We start from the raw sequence: 22,987 nt of genomic DNA, 5'->3' as shown, positions 1-22,987 counted from the left end.
CAGTGACAACTATGCAACAAACAAGTGCTCAATATCTTTCCGATTTATAGTAACCTCTAGGTCTCTTTAGTCCATAGGACTTATGCTCTTAGCACTTACACAAGTTTTATACCTGTATATACCCATTCACTTTAATTGAACTATCCCAAATTTATATCACAATAAAAGAAAGTAGAATCACCTCCTATGTATTTAAGCTTTTTAAGCGCTTAATCTAATCCCTTCAGAACAAATAACCAAAAGTAAAACAAAGCACAAAGCTCTGGAGTCCTACATGCAGTTAAAGTGTTTTATTTTCCTGCATTTAAACTATTGATTAAAAAAGTTATTATACACTTCAGCCATAAAATTAAAAGGCCTTCCCATTTAACAGCAAATTTACACTAATTGCCATGTACCTGTGATGGGACCTTTAACTTGTCGCCTTGCCATGGACACAGAAGTAATACTTAACAGAGCAGTTCTGAAGCTGGATGTATTAGTTCCCCTCTGGATCCTTTTAGGAGGCTGGAATATAACTTCACCCATCTCGCCCTGCTGAGTACAACTCTGCAAGTGCTACCTCTTGAGCTGCTGCTTTTCTGTGTTGGTGGATGTCGTCCGCAATACGTACCTTCATTCGGTCACGGGGTGCTCCCTGTCCCTGCATTACCGAACAGCCTCTAGAGAATCCACTTCCTTCCCCTGCTCAGAGGCTTGCTCTCTTTCTGGTCTATGTCCTCACCTGTTTTCTTTGCCGTGCCTGGAACACGCTTTGGAAAAGTCTTGCCCAAAGAATAAAGCTAAAGGAAAGACTACTTGTCTTAAAATCAACCAAAAAATAGCAAAGAGCAGATTTCCAGGAACTGGGAAAGTAAATAGGATTCTCGTCTTAAAGATTTTAAGGCTAATCTGATTAGGCAAACACAAGCCAGAAAGAAAGAATGAATGGCTTGTGTTGAGAACTGACAAATGAAGGAGAGTGCCTTTTATTGCTGATACTGAATCTGCTTAAATTCATCATCTTCTTGTAAGGGGAAGAAAGAAAAGTTAACTGTCTGGTAAGCCTCAGCAAAGGCACAGATGAGGTAGCATATATTTAAGGAGAAAAAAGCATAATCTTTCTAGGTATTACACTGCAAAGAGAATATGCTCAAATAAGGAGAACAGGAGCATCAAAGACTTCTAATATTATTTCATAGAGATTAACACTGCATCCCCCTCTGGCTGAAAGCTACTGCTTTCCAGTCTGAAGTAATTCCAGTATCTTGGTCATCAATTCCCAAACACCATCACCAAATCACCAGGCTGTAAACTATAACATGGACCGATAACATCCTTTACCAGCTTCTGACACTTAAATAATATACTTAAAAATGTTTGACTTCTGTTCGTTAACACAGAAGTCTGGTCCCCGCAGCCTTGTATCCAGCAGACCCACAGCACACACTGCAACGTTACAGCTTTTCATTCCTGCTCATTTCTGCAGTATTGAATGGCCAAATCAAAGTCTACTAACCAGGTGCTACTGTAAAATTCTCCTCAACACTGCATAGTGTGAGCAGGTCATAGCCTACCCCCTGCATTTTGAGATACTACATCCCTAGAAATAACAATTAACTAAACTGATTTTTTTGGGGGGGCAATGTTTTTAGTTAAGTGAATCTGTTAACCTGTAAGTCTGATGTTATTTTCTGGGCTAGCTCATTAGGCAGTTTATCCTAGCTCATGCAGATACTTCACCAGAGATGTTGCCTGAAGGACTGAAGGTGTGCAGGTATGGCAGGACGGGGAAGGTTTAAGAGTTCATAGGCTGATGAAAATTGGGGCATAGCACCGATATACTGAAAGAACAACAGGTTTCCTTCTATATCAAGAGTGGCACCACGAGAAAATTATCAGTGTTATGCACGTTCTCACCTTTTGGGCTCTCCTGGCTCTACACCAAGCAAGCTACAATCGTTTGCACTTTAATATGGTGCAATGTCAAAAAGCAGAAGAACTGAGAAACTAGGGACAGACACGTGTCTGTTCACTCCCTGATTAACTACCAGCCGGTCTACCCCAATCAGGTGTCACCTGCACCCACGCTCCTATACAAAATCAGCGAGACAATGTGTTAATCTATTGTCTTTGAAATTGGTGTGCGTTTGGGCAGGAGCAGAAATCACTCTGCAAGAGCCTTTTCATAGGATGTAATCAAGCAACAGAATATTTTTTTTATACTTCCTCTCTTCTCCTAGCAGGGTGCACAAGAATGATCAGTATTTGATTTTGAATGAACCCAATGATATAGAGACACTTTTACAGGATACGCCTTCCTAAGAAATGTATCTTGCAAAGGCTTTCTCAAAGGTTTTGGCAGTACCTGGCAAAGCCCCAGAAACTCATGACTTGATCACTGAATAGACCTCCTATTAAACACACTCATTCACAGACAGGGAGATTTGTCTGCATGCATGTAAAATTTTCTCAATCTTGAGGCATTTTACAGTCAATCGCAGAATACGTCACACAAAAAAATTAAGCAATATTTTATTTCCTTTGCAAAGCAAACTAGCAACCCCCTATGCTAGCCTGGCCAAGCATAACAGCATGGATTTGCAGACCAGAAAGGTGAGATCCTCACCTTCTGCCAGAACAAAGATTGCCATAAACCAAGCAAGCACTCAGGAACTGCAATGTTTCCCATTTCAAGAAGTACCCAGAGGGAAGCCAAGTGAAGTCCAAGCTATTACCTCTGATCAGTTCCTCTTTTCCTCAAGGAGGGCTGGAATTTTTTATGGGGAGATGAAGGGGAATCGTTAAATCTTATGTAAAAATTACAATTTCAAAGCCAATAAAAGCACAGCCATGGAGACCTGCCCAGTCTCTGTGCAGCTGAGGAAATTCTCTGAAACAGCAATCAGTATGAAAGCCCCTTCAGAAAACAAGAGCATCTGCTCTCAACTTTTAAAACATGAAAATATAAACTGTAGTGGGTGTAATTTGAATTTATCTCTATACATAAGTGTAATAATTGTGATCGCAATAAAGATAATAGCAAAAATTACAAGAATATCACTAACAATAAATAATACCGCTAATCATAGTTAACAATGATCAAATCAATGATCTTTTAGACACAGAGAGAAAGCATGACATGCGACCCCCTCCACGCACAAACACTGAGCAAGGAAGATCTGCTTTGCACAAGGCAGTCATCAAACAGGGGCTTCTTTGTTTCCAAAAACTGGGCTAAAAGCACTCGCTATACCTGGGGCAAGGCTGCAGCAGCTCTTTCCCTCCCACGCTGCACACTTCCCTCTCTTCCAGCTCGGGACATTGCTTCCCAGCGCCCACCGCCACACTCCACACGCTGCGGTGCCGGCTGCGAAAGCCCGGGGCGAGGTCTCCCCAGCCGCAGGTCTGCGAGCAGGAGCTCCATGCGGACCACTCGGACGTTTCGCAGTCTTTCGCGATGACGCAGGACTTGAAGGTCAAAGGGGCAGGATCTTGCACGCAGAGGCTGCGATAAGAACACAGTGAAACAACTGAGGAGGTCTTGCTTAATAAATTTCTTTTTTTTTTTTTTTTCCCCAAGCCAAACCCCTGAAGAAGAAATTCATGGTCATTTGGGGTAAATCAGAAGAGCTGCATCAACACCAATACAATGAAAGTAAGAGGAGCTGTAATGCAGTGCACATAACGCATTTCCAGGGAGCAGGGTGAAGTCTTGCATGCCGAGTAGTTTGCAAATAATATACCTCATTTATTTCAAGTTAAAACAGATGCGAAAGGCACTATAATTGCTCCCATGCAGTTAGAATTTCACAGTTTATCCAGGACGGAAAATAAAAGCCAAGCTCAAGAGAAATACTGCCACTGGTAACCATTCCCAGCACCCCGCGCACAGGACTAGCTGTCCGCTGTCCATCCATCTGTCCAGGCATCAGTACGTCCTGCTGTGCAACTCTGCTCTTTTAAAAAATAATTAGTCACACACTAATAAGAAAGGTATTGGTTCTGTGAAGCTGTTATCAAACAAATGCTGTCAAACAAGGTCAGAGGGTTCCCAAACCCGACAAACCACCAGAGACCCAGGAATGCTGCAACTGTGGCTGTATTTTGGGACTCAGTTACTCCTGCTGACATTAGGACATGATCCTCATTCATTCTGTAACACATCAAGACACCACACAAGGCCCAATACAACGGAAAACCAAATTTTAAGAGCTGCCAACTGTTGAGGTTTGGTATCAATACAAAGCCCCAGAATAAAATTTTTACGAGTTCCAAAGTTACAGTAGCTTTTCACAATATCGAAAAGTATGGCAAATGTAGCAAACACTTCTGGGAGAAGACAAACCTCCAGACTAAGGCCACCATCCTTCCTTGCTGCCCCGCTTCTGTCTCCTCCAGCTGATGGCTCTCCTGCCCAGCAGGCGCGGGGAGGGACCCTGCAGAGCACGGCCGCTGCTGCTCCACCTCACCCCAGCCGGAGATCAGCCACAAAGTCACCTCTCGTCTCCCAGAACGGGAGAAAAACCTTTCTTGTCTCTCAAAAACCTTAGATAGCTGAGGTAACAGAGCGGGAAAGGATATACCCAAAGAGGACTGAGGTACATGTGAGCAGAGATGTCACTGAAGCACCACGAAGGATGGGACGGGGCAAAAAAAGATGAAACCCAGGAAAAAGGAGTCACCAGGAGAAAAGGAACCAAGAATTTCTGCCTAGTGTTATACTGACAATGCAAATCGGTCTCCGAAATTAAGACCATACATGAACGCAGCGTGAACTCTCTCTACATTTGTCTTCTCCAGCCTCCAGTTGCTCACAGTCAGGCTTCTGCCAACTGTAAGGAGCAAACACAGGTACACTTAAAAGGCGTGAAATCCAGAGCTGCTGCCAGGGAACCAGCCATTACCTCACTTGGTATTACTTATAGCACAGTTTGACTAACCTAACTTTCTCTAAAGAAAATAGACTGGGGCAATCATTTCAGGATTGCAGGGCAGTCTCATAGGGGGAGCAGAGAAGACAAAGGACATTCACTCGCTTCTCCTCCAGTCTAGGAAATGGTCCCGTCTCACAAAGGTCGATAGGAATATTCCCACTGATAGCTGATCAAGTTTGACTACACCCTCAACTACCAGAAAAATACAGCATTTAGTGGCTTACACTTATACTTCAAACAAAACAAAACAAAACAAAAACAAATAAAAACCCCAAAACAAAACAAACAAACAAACAAAAAACAAAAACCAAAAAAAAGAGAGTGTAACAACTTTTTGTCTCAGTTTCTTCACCCAGAATAGAAGTCATTAATCTCACAGGTGCTGTGAGGATGAATTTACTGAGGTTTATTTTAACAACTTCATAAAGTAGAAACAGCCTGTGATACAGCCCCCTCAAAATAAAATTATTTTTGCTTACAACTCAAAAAGATTTCTCATGCCTCTATTACATGTCAAATGCAACTGATTGCAAAGCCGTCTCTGGTGCATAATGTCAATACTATTGAACCAAGGCCTGAAAAGTCATCATCATTATATCTGTACTTACTAACCCAGGGATTTTGAGTCTGGTCTGGAACATTAGGTTAGGTGGAGTCATATGAGTGGTAACTTTATTTCCCTTTTAATACTTTTTCAACAGTTATCAGGCGAGCCATCCGTGCCACAACATTAACGAGAAACAAGAATTCCTGATTTTGAGTAGATAAAATAGTAGCATATACAAATCACTGTCCTAACTGATTGGACTAGAAAACTAGAGTTTATCTAAGAGCCCAGCATGGAGTGTAACTGACCTCACATTTTAGAGAGTGATCAAAACTTCGCATTCAGATACCACTATGAAAACCCAAATCCATTTTTGGGGTTGTGCCACTGCAAGGAGATTTAAGTCTGGCCTGATCTTTCCTGAAATAACAAACAAAACGAAGCCTTTAAAAATCTGCTTTGGGATCTTCTTTAAAATTTAGATTGCTAGCCCCAATTCTTAGCGAGACAATACCTACAATACTTCTCCTAATGGGTTCAAACATATGCCGACACCCCGGCCAAAAGACATTTCTGCCCAGCAATCACCCTTGCTATTTGCAAAAGCCTTTGAGGTATGCAAAGACTGAATAGCTGTTTCTTTCCCTGAAAATCCCTCCACCGCTCCTACTATAAAAAGCTAGAGAGGTAACTTTGGTGACCTTAAGGTGAACAAGACGTGGAGCTGGCAATTTCCATCCTTCTGCTCGAGTAGATGTTTTTGAGGGAGAATTACATGCAACCGCCTAACAGAAAGCGAATCTAATTAACTTGTACCTACTCATTCAGAGCCTCAAAGTCAAATTAATTGTGACACCGAGCAACACAAAGACAAATGTAAAAACATGCTTTTGCATGAAATTCAGACAGAGTCTTTCATGTTGCAGAGGTATTCAGGGCAATCTAATACAGATAAAGCCCAGACGTGCGAGACACTCGCTGATCTGAGGCTGCAAGCCAGACGTGTATTTGCGCTGCTGTGGCTGTATCCCAACCGGCACGGAGGGGAAGGAGGTCCTGGGGATGGGAGATACTACCTAAGCCCTGTTTTTAAACTAAGTTTCCACATATTAATGTATCAGGTTGGATCTTCCTCCTGGGAGTCAATCCAGTAACTGTGATATAGTAGGGTGCTTAGGTGATTGATGCTTTTTTCTATGTTACAGGCTTGGATTGATACTGTAAAACTACAGGAATTGTTTCACAAGGTACCTTACGGTGCCCGCGGTGTAAGATGGATCGGTTAGTTAGCAGACAAGAGCAGCAGGAAGCCTAACGCACTCAAGTGGCAGAGAGCCCTCTTACTCTCTTGTGTACCGAAGGGGAATAAACCACATATAAAAAAACCCCACTAAACCAAAGGAAACCTACTCACGCCTCGCGTACACTCGCATGGTACTGGAGCTACAAGCGGAAAAGCAAGAAGAGGAGGAGAAAAAGCTGCCCCGCGTGCCGCTCCTCCCGCGCAGCCCCACGTCCGCCGTGGCTGTGCAACTGCTGCCAAGCGAGGAGCACGACTCTTCTCCTCCATCTCCAGCCACGCTCTCCCCCACAAGGTACAGCAATCGTGCAGCCCCAGGCGGAACCACACCACCCTTCTGTTCCGGACAAACAGTAACTCACCAAAAAATAGTAAATTTTCCGACAGCTCAGTGCGTCTGTGCTACGTGCCTTACAGTCACACAGTCATCGCATCCACCGCAAGGAAATGAGTGGAAACACGTCTATCAGCGGGAAAAAGGAGCGAGACCGTCCAGGAGCAGTGCATCATTAAATCAGGTTGGGCACAGCACAGAAATTATCCCTGGTTTCCTTTCCCAACCGAATCAATGCATTCGGAATGAAAGGTGAATGCATTTCCTTACATTAGAGGATGAGACAGGTGGTTATCGCTGAACCTTTTATACTGAAAGGATCATCTCCAAAATAATTTGACACATTAAGAAGCTATCACCACGGCCACGCTGCTGGTACGGAAGGCAGCTCCAGGAGGACCAGGTACTGCTTCAGCAGCCAGGCCCTTCCCCGCAGCTCCGGACGGCTCCTGAGAAGTGTCAAGCCTGACCGGGGAATGCACGCCCAAAGCCACCTGCTGCAGAGCAAGAAAATCCTGACGTGACCTAAGCTACACTGATAACAACGCATTTTCATTTTTTCCCTTTTTCTAACATTGTCTCCTATTCTGTAATCAATGACCCAACCTTACAGGCCGCTGGAATAAACACTACCTGCTCTTTGCGCTTAGCTAATAATATTAGGATCTAATACTGGACAGTCTTGCCACATTTCTAACCAGCATCCAAACACTTTTTTCCCTTAGGAAACTGGCAATCACTGTTAACAGGCATACTTTCAAGGATTCATAATGTTTTTTAGGGTCCTCAAGGGCTGCTAGGGCTATTTTGGATACTGGCAATACCATATATTCAATCTGTGCAGCAGAGGCTTCTTTGGCAGAAGAAACACCAGCCCCTTCTGCACCAGGGTGGGAAGGAAGACGGGGAATATTTGCCTGCCATACAACTGACCAAAGGGAAAGGGAGCTGGGACACCTATAATCCAAACAAACACAGGGCTTCGGTGTCTAAGATGTCTAAGTTTTGGTGTCTCCAAAACTTAATGCACCAGATCCTCTGTTTCAATTAAAAATAAATGCTGACTTACATTTGCACTGCCTAGGCAGACATTGAAATCTTAGGGCTACAGAAGCAGCTGGCTTTCAGCACAATTTGAAAACAGAAGAAAAAAGCTCAATTATTATTGGACATTATTTCTAAAATGTTACTGAAATGAAAAAAGCGGTCACTGTTCCTTTGTTTCATGTGCTTTTAATAAAAGCAAAGGAAATGAGAGACAAAACTTTTTAAAAGAACACTAGAAAATAAAATCTCTTTCTTAGCCAATAGCTCAGGGATTTGTTTTCAAGCCTGAGCACCGAGGCTTGATGCCTACATCTGCTGGAAGGAATGTGAACACACATCTCCTCTCCCAGATCAGAATCGGAACCATCAAATAGCGTATTACAGCACAGTGTTTCCACCTCCGGACTGCAAAATTTTGTATTCATCCAGAGGACAGAAGAATGTCAACACTAGAAACCGCAAATAATTTTTTCCTAAAAACGTACAACAGCACAGTGGTTAAGCACAATCCACTAGGAAATGGATAATGGAAATTCAAATTACAGAGGCAAACAAAAGAGCTGAGTGCTGCTCTAGCGCAGCCTTGACGGATGGGTTATCCCTTGACTGAGCTTGACCTGAATTTTCACTTACAAAGGCAAAGTAAACAGAAACCCAAATCCAACTCTATTACATCATTGTTGTCATCTTACATGTAGAATGAAGAGTTTAAGAAATATGTACCTAAAAAGACTCCTAATCCAAATAATAATAATAAAAAACCCTAAAACTGTTTGCTCCTGTCTTTAACTTCTCAGTACGCTTGGTGAGCACACGCATCAGGTTAGAAAATCAGGTTAAATTTATTCAGAATTTCAATCTCTAGCTATGGGCACTCATTTCACTAAATTACAATTTAGTGTCTAACCTAAATAACCTTTTTTTCCTCTTAAAAAAAAAGGAACACAAGTGCCTTTGTCTCACTATTCAGTAGATTTTTACAACTGTCACAAGCCAGAAAACCAAAAAGAGCAGAAGTTCTAGCACATTCATTTCTTGCAACTTTTTCAGATTTTATTTGCTTTTTAGATGCATGGAAGTGCTTATGTTTGAATTTGTTACTGGATATGAGATTTAACGCGAAACTAAAACTTTTTTCTGAAATAGAATGAAACATGAATTCTATCAAAATAGTATGAAAAACGATTTCCAGCTTTTTAAACTAAAGAGAGTCTTTAAAAGCTTCAAATCAGATCCATAAAATCATTCTATTTTGATGTTATTCCTTTTATTTTGATGAATATAAAGTTTCTACACCAAAATTCTTTCTGAGCAGAAATGAACCTGTCTCGAGGTCTATTGATGTTCTCCTGTTCAATTGTCTTCTTTTCAAGTGTTTTCAAAAAGGTCTGGCCCTCCCTTTCCTCTTCCTTTCTCCCTTCTCCTTCCATTTTGACAAATGTAGAACCTCCAAACTGAAAAAAAGTTTCATCAAAAACATTCCCCGGGTCTGTTTCCCTGACACGGCACGTCCAATCTTCCAGGCGCTTGAGCTCCTCTCCCAGTAATTCCTGTTTACAGTTTTTACCTTTAAAATTGCTAGGATTTTTGCTTGCACCTTTAAGGCTGGTACGGACACACAGATCTTTGTAGGACCAATTATTTAAATGAAAAATCTGTTTTCCTTTTAATGCAAAGGATTCCTCAGCTCCTACCTGAGGGCTCACTGTAAAACCAAAGGATCTTTTTTGCCGGGTTCAACAGCATAACTTAAGCATCAGCGAAAAACCGAAAACAAGTATCAGGCACATTTCCTGCCGCTGCTACCTACTTCACAAGAGAAAGGACACCCCATCTGCCATTCCCGTCAATGGCAAACTTGTTAGCGAAGAGGCCAAACTGAACATCCTGCCAGTAATCCAGCATCCGTAAGAAGTGAATGCGTTCAATCTTTTAGTCTTTAAAAACCAGCTTGCACCCAAGCCCACCAAAATCCGATTTTTGGCAAAGCCTGTTCTTTCACACCGAGGAACGTACCCGGGCCCCTCTCCCATCAGTGAGCACAGCGGCTGCTGCTGCTCGCCCGCCTCGCTGGATGCTCCGCAGCCCTGAGATTAGACACCAGGAAATTAAACAACCTCGATAATAAATCGGGCATCTTTGCCGCTGCATTATAAATTAGGAGGCAAGATGAGGATACGGTTCCTCTCCTCACGTGGCCTTCGAGCAGTCCGGGCTGGGTAGCTGAGCGCTCCCGTTATCTGCCGCTCTCCTGCAAGAATCGGGCAGCGGTGGGAGGCAGGGTGGTGGCAAAGCCCTGGCAGAGCAGCAGCTCAGAGATTGCCTTTAAAGCACGACTTGGGATATTCCTCTCTCTTGCCTCAGTTTTCCAGCAATTTAATTTGTATCTCTCATTGGTACTTACTCAACGGTGTTAGTCAAAATAGGAAACCTCGGCCAGGAAAATGAAAAAGCACAAATAAGGCGCTTCTTTCCAGTTTTACAGCAGATGCCTGGCTGCCTGCCAAACCCCACTACAGGGTTATGTAAATGCCTTTACTCTTCTTTATCGGTAGCCAAAATATCATCGCTCTTGCAAAGCGACATCTGCAAGATCGGGTCCATTCTTCAGAAGAATGGCAGCAAATATGCTGCACAACAAAACAAGGAGGACATTATCGGGGGATGCTTAAAGGCAGTCGTTGTCAGGGGTATTTGATATCAGTGACACTCCGGCCCTGGAATTAAACATGGATTGGATTTTAGGCTGGATTTTTACGTTTAGATTTTAAGTCCAAAAGGAGAAAGGAAAAGTGTGGGACTATCTGGACACTGTAACATGACATGACCTTTTGTCCTCTATTCAATCAATGGGCTTTCCTCTTGTATCTGAGTAAGAGTAAGGGATGGGCCAGGCTCAGCTCTCTGCAGTAAACCTGAGACACGGCCTCAGCAGAAAAAGTCTGCCAGGAGGCAGCTAATGGAGTTGTATGTACACTCCCAAAAAGGGGCCTAGATCAGCAAAAAAAAAAAAAAAAAAACAGAAAGGAGCACGGAAGAAGACAGCTCGATCAGGGGCAGAGTCACTAAAACTAAAGCTCCCAGGACCCTCTGCACTGTCATCCAGAAATTCAATGTATAACTCACACAGTAGCACAACAAAGAGAAAACATTTATAGAAACAGGGTCTTCCATTCCCCATTCTTACGGAGAATATAGCAGTGAGCGTGTGAGGGCAGAGCGAGTGAAATTTTAACAAAGTCAGGATCCCCTTCCCAGAGCCTCTGATAAGGAATGAGATACAAGAGGCAGAAGAACAGCTAACAAGTGTTAGCAGACATAAACCTGCTGCCGGTCGCACGGCGGCATAAATCACAAGTGACTCCATTAAAGTCAAGCAGCTACATGAGCATAAAATCTGTATATTTAGAATCAGCATATATTTAGAGACAAGTAATAAAAGTCAAGATGTTAGAAACTGCTGAAACAGTTCACAAAGCTTGACTTTTTTCCAACAAATAAAAAAAAAATCCATACTTTGCTACAGGTGTAATAGGAGGGGGTAAGAAAAAGGCTAGAATGTATATTTTCACCTCAGTATGTGTGCAAAACCACTGCAGACATTAACAGGGGTAGAGAATTGGACGTAAAATAATCCCCTCTCCCTGCCATTTGAGTTTGTGCAGTTGCCAGGAGCTATAGATTACTGAGAAACAGATTGATTTCTGCAAAATTCAGGAGCAGGATTTTTCAAGAACTTCTAATATCCTTGAAAAACAGAACACGAGAAGTTCTCCAGAAATCTTGACTTTCTCAGAACTCAATTTCTCAGTCATCTATAGCTCCTGGCACCTGCCCAAATCCAACCTGAAGTCAAATGGCAGAGCTTAGATAGCTTAAATTTAAATGCGAAAAATGGAGAGAATAAATCCTTCCATTATTTGCTGCACATTACTGTAACCTTCACATTTGAATTACAGCAAAGCAAGCTACAGCGACTAAGAGAAATTGTTAGATAAAACACATGAGGACAAGAAAGAAAAGCAAGTCACGTATCTAGTATCAGCATCCAAGAGTTACACCCATCGGGAAGGCTCCTCGGTAAGCAGAAGGACAATCAGTTTTGCTCCCCAATCTATCCTTCCAAGAAATACCTTCTAGTAAATTCGCAAGGCCAAACTTTTCGGACTTATTTTATCCAGTGTTGATTTGTAAGAATGAAGAAGTTTAAGTTGGTGCAATTTTAGGCTCTTCTGCCACACATATGCAGTACATGACTGAGAATGAAACCTCCCTCTCCCAGAGCCAGGGCCCAGCAACAGGGCAAAGTGATATAGAATTCCATTTCCTCGATGTTTCCTCAAAACAACAACAACAACAACAACAACAAAAAAAGAGAATTATTAAAAACATAAAATGAATTAAACAGCCACAAATCGTAGAAGTATGCAAAATATTCAGCATATGTTAGCTTTACAAGAAGGGAATTAAATCAAAAAAAAGACCATAAAGAAAACACATAAAAATTTGCATTTAAAACTCAAGAACGTGAGCGCGTTTGCTGTGGTGCTGCCACACGGAGCAAGCGCTCCATCAAACCAGTCCACTGGGGATGAAATAAAAGACGAAGCACCCTTACCTCAGCACTGCGTTTTTTCCATCGCTCCTTACACACCTGATCTGCCGGGTTTGGTAACCGATCTCCACCTCCCCGGGACGGTGGTGGGGTTTATAGCCTTGAAGTCCGGACGTGCTTTGCTCTCCAGAGTCCGAACCGAAATCCGGCATAGTCCTCCCCGCCAGGTCAACGTCTCTAGGATGGGGCAGCCGGCATTCGCCCCAAGACCCCACTCGGAGGCTGTAGGCGTGCTCCTCCTCCCCGAGGGGACAGGCGGGAGCGACACAGGCTCTGGATTCAGTCAGATTCGGGCACGGGGCACCCCCGTACAGAGGAGGAGCGATGACCGCCCGTGTCCGGTGCTGCAAGCTCTTGGCGCAGCCCGTGCCACACTCGGACCAGCCGGAGAACTCGGACACGACGCAGTCCCGTGGGCAGGGCACCAGGCAGGCTTGCTCGGCAGGCGGCTGTGGCGTGAAATACTCACATATTTCGTTGGCGACAACGGTTCTGTTCAGCTTCTGGAGGCAGCGGACGCTCCGGCGTTGCAGCCCGTGCTGCGCGGTGATGCAAGCCCCGGCTTCCACCTCACCCCCAGCAAAGGGGACGAGCCCACACCTGTCCCATCCCGAAACCTCCCACTCGAACAGCTCCAGGTGCCAGTCGCAGACTTTAAAGCACCTCCTCTGGCTTTCGGGTTTGTCCTTCTGGTCGCAGTTTGCGTGGTACGTCGTCCAGCCCTCCGCATGGGTGCACCAGACGGCCCGACTGCGAACACCCCCCGAGCCGCAGTCGCCTATGCACCGGCCCCAGTGACCTGCAAAAGAGGGAGTGTTGAGAAATGCCATGCGATACTCCTGCCACGGATCTGTCCCGACGCCCAGTAGCATCCAAACCATACCCTGCCGTGTATTAAAAGTAAATAACTACCAGCCGGTCCCTAAAATTGTTTAAAAGCTTCCTAAAGGCTGCAAGTCATTTCTCCTCCTAGTGTGCTCCCATCACTAGACCACTCAGAGAAACTGGCGGGAAAAAAACAAAAGTCCCACTACATCTCAAATTAAAGGCAGGCCAGGCACATTTCCGTAGCAGTAAAATGCATCCTAAAGCCTGAGGAAATGTGGATATTTAATTTCACTTGTACAAATGAATATAAAAATGATCATAAAGGAACAATAATCTAATAGGAAAAGAAAGTCAAGTTAGATAAGAGGAAAAGAGTCTTAATAGAGCAATTAGTCCATGGCATAAACTGCACTGGGAAGCAGCCGAATCACCATCTGCGGTGATAAAACGGTGAGGATAAATACTATGAAAATAAGAGCATGGTCTTAACAGGAGTTCGAATCGGAGGGCCTGACTCGGTCCGGCAGCGTGCGCTGCAGGACAGGTCCCGCGGGGCGCTGCTCGGGAGCAGAGCCCCAGAGCAGAGCGGGCACCTCACGTGCACCCACTTCGGAGCGGCCGTGGGATGTTCACCCAGCCAGTCGCTGCCGTTGGCAGCGCGCCGCGCTACAACAAGTGGTAAAGCTAGTTATTCGGGAAGAGAAATGAAACCAAAATTAAACCCAGCAACGTCATTTTTAGTTCTGGAGCACATTAACATATATATGTAATCGTCTGAATCTGGAGGATTTGCAAGTTAACTTCATCAGACGGGGCTAAACAGAAAGATTTTTCTCTGACAATATTATTCGAGAAAAATTCACCAAGCCAAAAAAATAATCTGAGGGCTACAGAGTACAGAATTGCCTGCAAACTGAAGAGAAAAGGCAGAGAAAAAGCACTCGGGCCTAATCTTAACATATTAAAGGGATTTTGATGATCGAGTCTCAAGAGGGTCTCACCTCATTTCTAAGCTTAAAAACTTTCCAATGCCTCATAACAGAGCCATTTCACTCGATAAGACCATTGCATATGTAATTCTCACTTGAAAATACCCTGCAACTACCCTACCTTTTGTGTTTTTTCAAGGCAGAAAATGAACTTACAATAAATCGGTCGATTTATATTAAGAAACGCTACTCCAGTCAAGTTTTTTAAAATTGATTTTAAAACTACCGGAACCAGTTACATGCTTACACTACCAAACCAAACACCCACATAAAAACCAAAACCAGCCCCATAATGACTGCAATTATAATAGCCGGTATTTCATTCAGCTGACGGCGGTTTTGTTGGTAATCCCGTTGTTCTTTCTTCATGAATAGAGGAGTGACTCCTCCAGAGGCAGGGGCTTGACATTGTGTAATAAAAAACAAAAGTCAATAAATAAAAATTCCTGTTCTTTTTTTCATTGTTAATAAAGGAGGAAAGGTAAACAGAAATTGGATATAGCCGAGCATCTCCTCCAACGCGTCCCGCGCTCTTGCCGTGTCCCTTCTGCGGGCGCTGCTCCTCCCTCGCCCTCCAGGACTGCAGCCCTGCCCTCAGGCTGGCACCTTCTCCCGCGGGGACAGGCAAGGGGGCAAGAGGGGTTTTCAGAGTCGTCAGGGTTTAGACAGCTCCAGCTTTTGTTGAATCCTTCAGGCTACGTGAAAAATCGTTGTCCCTTTTACGCCTCTATTTCACACCAAAAGATATCAGTCCAAGGTAAGGACTCAGCCGTGACAAGTATCTTGACTATCAAACTGCACTGTGCTCTACAAGCTGTACAACACTAATGACAGGCTTTCAACGGAATTCAATGTGCTTAAAAACTGAATATTCAAAAAAATGAATCTTTAAATACGCTTTTGAAGTTCAGTTACATGAAGAGGTCCACTGACAATTTAAGTGTTCATCCGCGATACTTCACCTTGATTTAAAACAACATTCTTATACAAATGCCAACAAGATTCAAACCCAGACATCGGATTATATATATACGATCATCTCACTAAAAATAATAGTGAAAATTCAAACCTCAAGTACTAGCTGGCTTTGAAAGTAACTAGCACAAAGACTAAGCATCGCAACGCAACTGTACCATGAGCTTATTTCAACATTTCTTTCTCTGAAGCGGTTCAGCACAGGCAGTTTAATTTTTTGAGGTGTGGAAGTTTCAGTACAGGAAAAGTTTGGGTTTTACCACTCTGTTTTTAAAGCAAAAATTCAAGAGTAATATTGTTTCACTTCAGCATAGCACGTAACAGTATTTTACTCATCAATGGGAGCTTGAAACACATTACACCAATTAAGGATTTACTACTTATTTCTTAGGATAGCAAATAGCATTAAAAACACCATTAAAACAAAGCAGTTGTAGCAGAGGACTGGCCAAGTTACACTCACCAAACCTACCACTGCTCTTTCCCTACTGCACAGAACGCGTCTTGTGCACTTTTTATACATTATAAAATGTATACATTTATACATATAAAAAGTGCACTTTTTATACATTTCTGGGTGCTGCCTGTGAGCTCCTCCATGTCACAGCTGCACATTTACCAGTCCCTACGCTAACAGGAGAGGGAGAGACGCAGCAGAAGCCTTAGCAAGAAGTGGCTATTATTTAATGTCAGCCATGAATTTAGAATGAAAACTTACCAAAAAAAAAGAAAGTAAGCAAGGACTCATAAGTAATTACACTACCATTAGACACATCACGATTTGCAATTATTCTCTGGCAAATGCTAAAAACATAGCCTGCTCTTGGCATACCAAAAAAAGAAGCCTGAAAAATAAGGTTAAAAATTAGATGCAAATCCCATTACTATAGATTTTTTTTCATTTCCTGATGATCTCTTCAGGATGCAGCAGTAAACTTATCCACAATGTTTCATTGCTTAGTTAAATATCCTGTTCAGTAGCTTAAATGAGAGAAGGATGTAAATACTTCCTAGTCAATAGTCTGCTTTGTAATTAGACTTCAATTATTTTTAGAAGAGTCATGTTAAATTTACACTTTCCTTGAAATAAATCCGAGTCAATTAAAAGAAACATCTCAGCACAATGTGAATAATAATATTAACTACATTTTATTAAAAACCCACTGCAATTTAGGCATCAAAAGCCAGAACTTCAGAAAGATGCTTTACAACTCCTGATCTGGAATGTGAGACCACTGGTAATTAAAGCAGAAGACTAAACAAAATGAAATATATTTCACAGTAATCTGTCTCTAGAAAGTACAAAAAGATGAAGATAAAGGATAGATATCATCCACCTCCTAACCACTGTAACCTAATCAGATACTGGATGTTTGATCTCATCACAGCAGGACACAGGTGGGAGAATGAGAGACTGTGGACGTACATTGAAACAGGTATATCCCAGCTGGATATAAAGAAAAAACTCGTCACTATGAGGATAACCCTTGGAACAGGCTGCCCCGAGGGGCAGAAGAATCGCATCCTTGGAGGTTTCCAAGACCTGACTGAACAAAGCCATGAGCCACCTGGTGTGAATTCAGTGTTGACTCTGCTCTGAGCAAGCAGGAGGTTCAACCAGATGACCTCCCCATGGTCCTTTCCGACCTGGATTACTCTATGAAGGAGCATCTAACTGAAAGTAAGGCTTTGTCCACTAGGACTTACTACCACGCCCAAAAAAGTTTTTCCCCCCAAAAATACCACTGAGATCTACAAAGTATCAAGGAACCTGCAATAGCACAAATAAATTTATTAGTCAACGAAACCAAAGAGAAATTCAATCAAATCACTATTTCCAAAAATAAGAAGTTAAGCAAAACTTGCTTGACTTGTACAAAAATTGTAAGAGACAGTGGGATGTCTTTGTTCATGGAAAACTGTAAACAAAGGCATCCTACTGTCTCTTACAAGACATCTATAACACCGCAAGTAACAATGACATGAAAGGGATTAATAAATCAAGTCAATCTAATAAAGAAAAACTACACATTATTCTGTTTGCCATCTTTTATCGGACAGAAAGAGTACCGTACTATCATCCCATACAGCTTCTCTAATCCTGTTACAAGCGTGCAATAACACTGCAAGTGTAGTTTATTTGATGTAGCGTGCACTGATTTGCCTTTCCTGCCTGGAAGACCTACCTACAATTATGCAATAATTATGTCTGAAAGGATACGGTGACATCTGCTCTTTGACACGCAGGTCACACAAGCATAAGGCAAGCAGGCTATTCAGACGATAATTACATATTACAGACAAAATGAAACACCACTAAACATCAAACCTAAAATAGGAATCCCAATAAGAGCTGCTTAATAAGTATGTTATTGCTTAATAAGGATTGCTACAATAATTATGCTCTGTTTAATGTGACATTTAGCTTAATTGCAACCATTTCACCATCTGAGAATTCATTCAACAACAAGCATCTTCCACAATTATTCTCTCCCTGTAGCTATGTACTAATTTGCAAACTTAGGACAAGATCAGCAATCAGTTAACTAGAGTATTGTGTTAGTAATTTATTTCAAACAGGTAATAGATGTTCTCCAAGTCACATCTGATATATAAACAGTGAAGGAACACTGAAAAAATTAATGGGACAATCACTGGAATAGTCCTCTTATTTTCTACACTTTTTTACTTTGTCTTTCAGTTTAAGTATCAAATTTAGGAGCAATTGTTGTAGACCTTAACAATTTGGTTTTAAACAGAACGTACTAATTCTTAGACAAAGTTCCCCGAATATCATAACAGAGATGTACAACTTCATTAATACCTGGCTGAGGAATAACTCCACCAGACGTGACCATAATTCCAGAAGATCACTGCAGTGTCCACTTTAATTGAATACTTCTGGTTGAAATATCATATAACCACTTTGGACGTCATTCTAGTGTCCTTCCACCGGAGCATGTTTATATGAAATGGAAAGCTCCAACTCATTCTGTGATTTCTGAGAACAGATAACAACTGACTCAGACAACACATGAGCTTTATTCCTAACAGCATTACAACCAATTAATCTTAACTATTAGCAGCAGCAGCAAAAAATAAGTTCCACTGAATTTATTTCCTCAGAATTGGGTTATTTTATGAGACGTTTTTATGAGGTTTATGTAATTTTTATGTAGTTTTATGAGAATTATGTATTTTTAATGAGACTTGGATGTATATTTATTTATTATGAACCAAAGTGATAAAGATCATATGAACTACCACATATTTTCCCACCACTATTTTTTTTTTTCAGCACAATGCAAAGATATTCAATAGTACGCCAAGAAAAATATTTCTAATGATTTGGACGAAGACCTTTACTATGCTGATGAAAGTCCTATCGTTTGCATATCGTGCTCTCTCCATGTCCGTGTACTCAGTCCAGTCACATCTTTTCTTGCAGACTGAACAGACTAAAACCTTTGGGACCAGCTCCGTACAGAGTCTAGGATACCAGACCTGATACATTTAGGTATTTTATATTACAAAGTAATAGTAGTATAGCTGTTGTACAGCTGTTGTATATTACAAAGTAATATTAGTATAGCATAACTGCCCACTCCCCTGCTTTCTGGAAGCCCTCCTATATGCCTGCCCTGCCTCTCTACTGCCACATCTCAGCCAAAATACAGCTTTTCTTCCTTGCCCGTACTTCATTGTCTCAACTATTTTGCTATTTATTATTAACAGCAATTCAGTAAAACACTTTCTACTACAATCCATATGAAAGATGCTATACAAAATAAAAGACCATTGTACTATTTGCAGTGTGTCACACAGGGCATATAAAATTCGTCTGATTCCTGCGATTAATTTTAAATACCTGCAGCACTTGTTTAAACTTTCATGACCTACACAAATGAGTAATTCAGCAGCTTAGTTATTCATCTTAGTTTAGATCTGAATAAAAGTGAAGTTTAGTGACTTATAGCCATGCAGCAGTTCGTTCCAATTTTACATTTCAGGTTTTTCCCTTATTATCCACATGCAGTAACACTCAAGACACACTCCAGCAAGAAAGACATTCTGCAGCAAAATGTAATGAACACTGCTGTTTATGAAAACTCAGTGATTTACTAACCCCTGGCACTTGAAGGCAGGGCTTCTCAATATTAAGCACTAATGTAAACTGCATTAGCTGAGCTACTCAATTGTGTGCCCACACCGCGGAGACAGCCCAGAGAAAAATAGTCTTTTCTTTCAACTCTTAGTTAAAAAAAAAAAAAAAAAAAAAAAAAACAACAAACAAGAAACCACAAAAAAACCACAACCAAAAAAAAAACCAACCCACGCATTCCAACACATTTCTGTAATACTCATCTGACACATTTTGAGGGTTTCTGAGAACAGATTTCTTGCCTTGAGAGCAACTGACATTAGGACATGCGGCCATGATGTATATAAATTTTTGTATACTATAAAAACAAAAAGTATAAATAGATGTTATCAGCAGATCACAACTATGAGTGGTATACTGCATGTGAGATTAAAAACATCTCCGTACTGGATTATAGATAGTTATAATCAAACTCTGACCTTTTTAAAATTCTAAACATCTATGAAAACCGATTCCTTTTAAAACATAATAGCCTTTATAAGGTGTTTGGAAATGTAACCTTAACAGAAAATGCAGCTGAAAAATGTTTCTTCAGTCACTCCACCTTGACTTTGGGGCTTGTATTCCCCAATAGAAACCGTTATTTCACCGTGAAGAACACCCAGAATCAATACAGCATCGGTTACGCACCATCTCCTGCAACACAAACTGCCTGGCTTACCAGCGGGGAACCAGGGGAAATACACGGGTGTTGCTGGACACCCACCTCCACGATACCTCCTCTGATCCCCAGCCTCCTCTCTAGTTAGGTTTAAATCTCTCCAACCCATAGGAAAGCTCAGATCCCTTCAAGCACAACCAAGTAAGAGGTTGAGGAGGTCTATTCTGATACTTGCAAGGAAGCAGAAGGGAGCTTGATATATTTATGAATGGGATTATTTCATATTTGCCTGTAGGAACTGGGTGATTCAGAAGGCCCACTCCAGTTTTATACATGTCCTGACATTGCTGGTTTAACACCAGCAAGCTTTGCACAAGGCTTTTTCTGCTTTTCCATGCATTGGCTTCCCCTCACCACCCTTCACATAGGCAGTCTCTCCAAGTCATTTTTCCGGCACGCATTTTTCCACCACCTCATCCACATCTGCCCAACGAACCTTACCAAATGACGTCAAGATCAGCGCTAATGGACTCCTAAAGGAACCACAGCAGGAAACTCGCTGTCAAAGGTTCGCTGCTCTGAGATAGGGCCTGGGTGGGACAGCTCGGGGGGAAGCACTGGCAGCGGTTCAACATCTGCCTGCTATTCGAGCGCCAAGACACAGAGAATTCTTACATCAGTTCTGCAATAATTCCTTACCTGGCAAACACCAAAGATACTGCCACCCCTTCTTCTGAATTGTGACAACTGCGGCTTCTAATTTCCTTACTCTTTCATGAAGCTTAAATTATATTTGTTCATTGAAATAATAGCAACGTTCTGTTTTTCAAAACTTTAAAAATGGAAATAATTCTTTTGTCACGAAAAAAATGGTTTCGCAGAAGAAGTTGTGAAATAATACAGCAATCTGCACACCTGCAAAACCTTCCTGCAGTATCAAGAATTTACTTCACATGCACACAATCACAGAAACGTGTGGATCCCTCTCCAGACACCATTTTAAGGGAGAACTACATTTTTTCTGCTCAGCTGCATTCTATTCCCAACTTACATATTGTATAACCCACTACAGCACAGACACCAGCATACTTTTTCAGATACTACAGCCATCGATACGCCATGGTAAAGGAATCAAATTCCAGAATTGCACGCCGAGGTGCTACCGAGTCTGGCTGGGGTTAAACGGTGGCATGGCATTGACTCTCCCTCAGCGCCCCGCAGAGCTGATGTGTACAGATGTGTTCCTAGGGATATGCTCCAGGGGGTGGGGGGATATTCCAGGGGGATATTCACCTCTGGAGAGCCCTGGCTGGGGCAGCCCCTCTGCCCATGGGTACTCCCCTTGCTTCGGAGCAGCCGTGGGGCTGCCCAAAGCTCTTGGAAGTTCTTGGAACGTACTTATACAGAAATACCTTCTCAACCATCTAGGCCAGGCAGTCATTATTCTTAACAAGCATTCTAGAAGACCTATACAATGGGCAGGATTTCCCATAGTGCCCTAACTAATTAGTATTTCTGCATAGATGGAGAACACCTATGGTAACAATTCCCTGGCAACAGATAGCATAATTAATTCATGTGAAAAGTACTATTTTTAAATATGTGCACAATCAATTTTATAAAAACCGGACAGAGGTTATTGTAGAACTATACAAACTGCTTTTACTGGGCATTTTCTCTTTTTTTTATTTACAGTCCATATTGCATTATCCACTTTTTAATGATTTATAATTAAATTTCCATTTACTCTAGACACTCTTCTTAAATGCTCCAAATGCTAGAGGAAAAGTATTTTGGAAAAGCACAATTCTCTGCAATACTTGGAAACAGCTGTGCAAGAATAAACAACATGAGCAGCTATGCCAAAGTTTTAGAATGGTGAGTGTTCTCCAGCAGTAAATCAATCTGCTCATCTCGCAGACGCTGCGAGCACAGGCTGCTGACAGGAGGAATGGCTGAGCGCTGAGCAGCGTCTAATCAATCCAAGAGAGCCAAAGAACTTAAGTTTCCAGACAGTGTAAACCAGGATGAAGGGCTTTAAGATGCAAGGGGTTTTTACTTCAGGGAAGAATGACAGGCATACACAGGCAACCCCCGAAAAACGAAGTAACTACATCCAATTCACAAAACTTCAATTTGGAGGGGGGGGAATTAATGTAAAAGGAAGGCAAGGACAAAGACATTAATTTCCAAATTGAAATAATCTCCCATCACATCATAAATTCAGCTTCTTGATTGTAAGGTCCAGGAAAAAGAATAACTAAAATAGAGTGTGCCGTCAGAGAACATGATCACATCACCTCGTTCAGACTTGCAGGTGTTAAGATTAGAAAAATCTTGTGAATCTTGTGACAAGAATTACAAAATATAAGTAAGCATAGCATATCTAGATAGGTATGTGAAGAAAGAAAAATCTCCATCCCATCTGGAGGCTGATTTTGCCAGGCATCATTCCAAATGACTACACATGCAGGTGAGTAAAAGCAGAATATTGTCAAATTAAGATCGGTGCATCAGGCCAGACTGAGATCCAGGGATCTTATGAAGAGGTTGTATTATCCCATGATGCTTTTGAACCAGTTGTTTGGGTTTTTTTAAAACTAGCACATTAAACATACTTAGTTGCTGGAGAGCAGGACGTGGCAATCAACTACACCCCACCCAGAGAAACAG

The 22,987-nt window shown here is 42.0% G+C and overlaps 1 protein-coding gene across 13 annotated transcripts in view; it reads right to left on the bottom strand.

Moving 5' to 3' along the window:
* The window catches only part of THSD7B (thrombospondin type 1 domain containing 7B), a 336,463-nt gene that overhangs the window by 206,234 nt on the left and 107,242 nt on the right, over nucleotides 1–22,987 (bottom strand). For 12 of the 13 annotated variants that reach the window (XR_012777041.1, XR_012777040.1, XM_075511516.1 and 9 more), the window contains exons 4-5: nucleotides 12,763–13,558; nucleotides 3,236–3,487 (exon numbers count right to left, since the gene is read on the bottom strand). Coding sequence is in view for 11 of the 13 variants with exons in the window: in XM_075511516.1 (XP_075367631.1) it covers nucleotides 3,236–3,487; nucleotides 12,763–13,558 (1,048 nt within the window). In the remaining 2 variants the exon portion in view is untranslated. The remainder of the gene's footprint in view (nucleotides 1–3,235; nucleotides 3,488–12,762; nucleotides 13,559–22,987) is intronic. The other variant, XM_075511521.1, reaches the window with a different exon arrangement.

This window comes from Mycteria americana, chromosome 9 (assembly GCF_035582795.1).
Source record: "Mycteria americana isolate JAX WOST 10 ecotype Jacksonville Zoo and Gardens chromosome 9, USCA_MyAme_1.0, whole genome shotgun sequence".
In the NCBI taxonomy this organism is placed as follows: Eukaryota; Metazoa; Chordata; class Aves; order Ciconiiformes; family Ciconiidae; genus Mycteria; species Mycteria americana.
The sequence above is the reverse complement of the archived record's forward strand: the minus strand, read 5'-3'. Positions and strand labels throughout refer to the sequence as shown.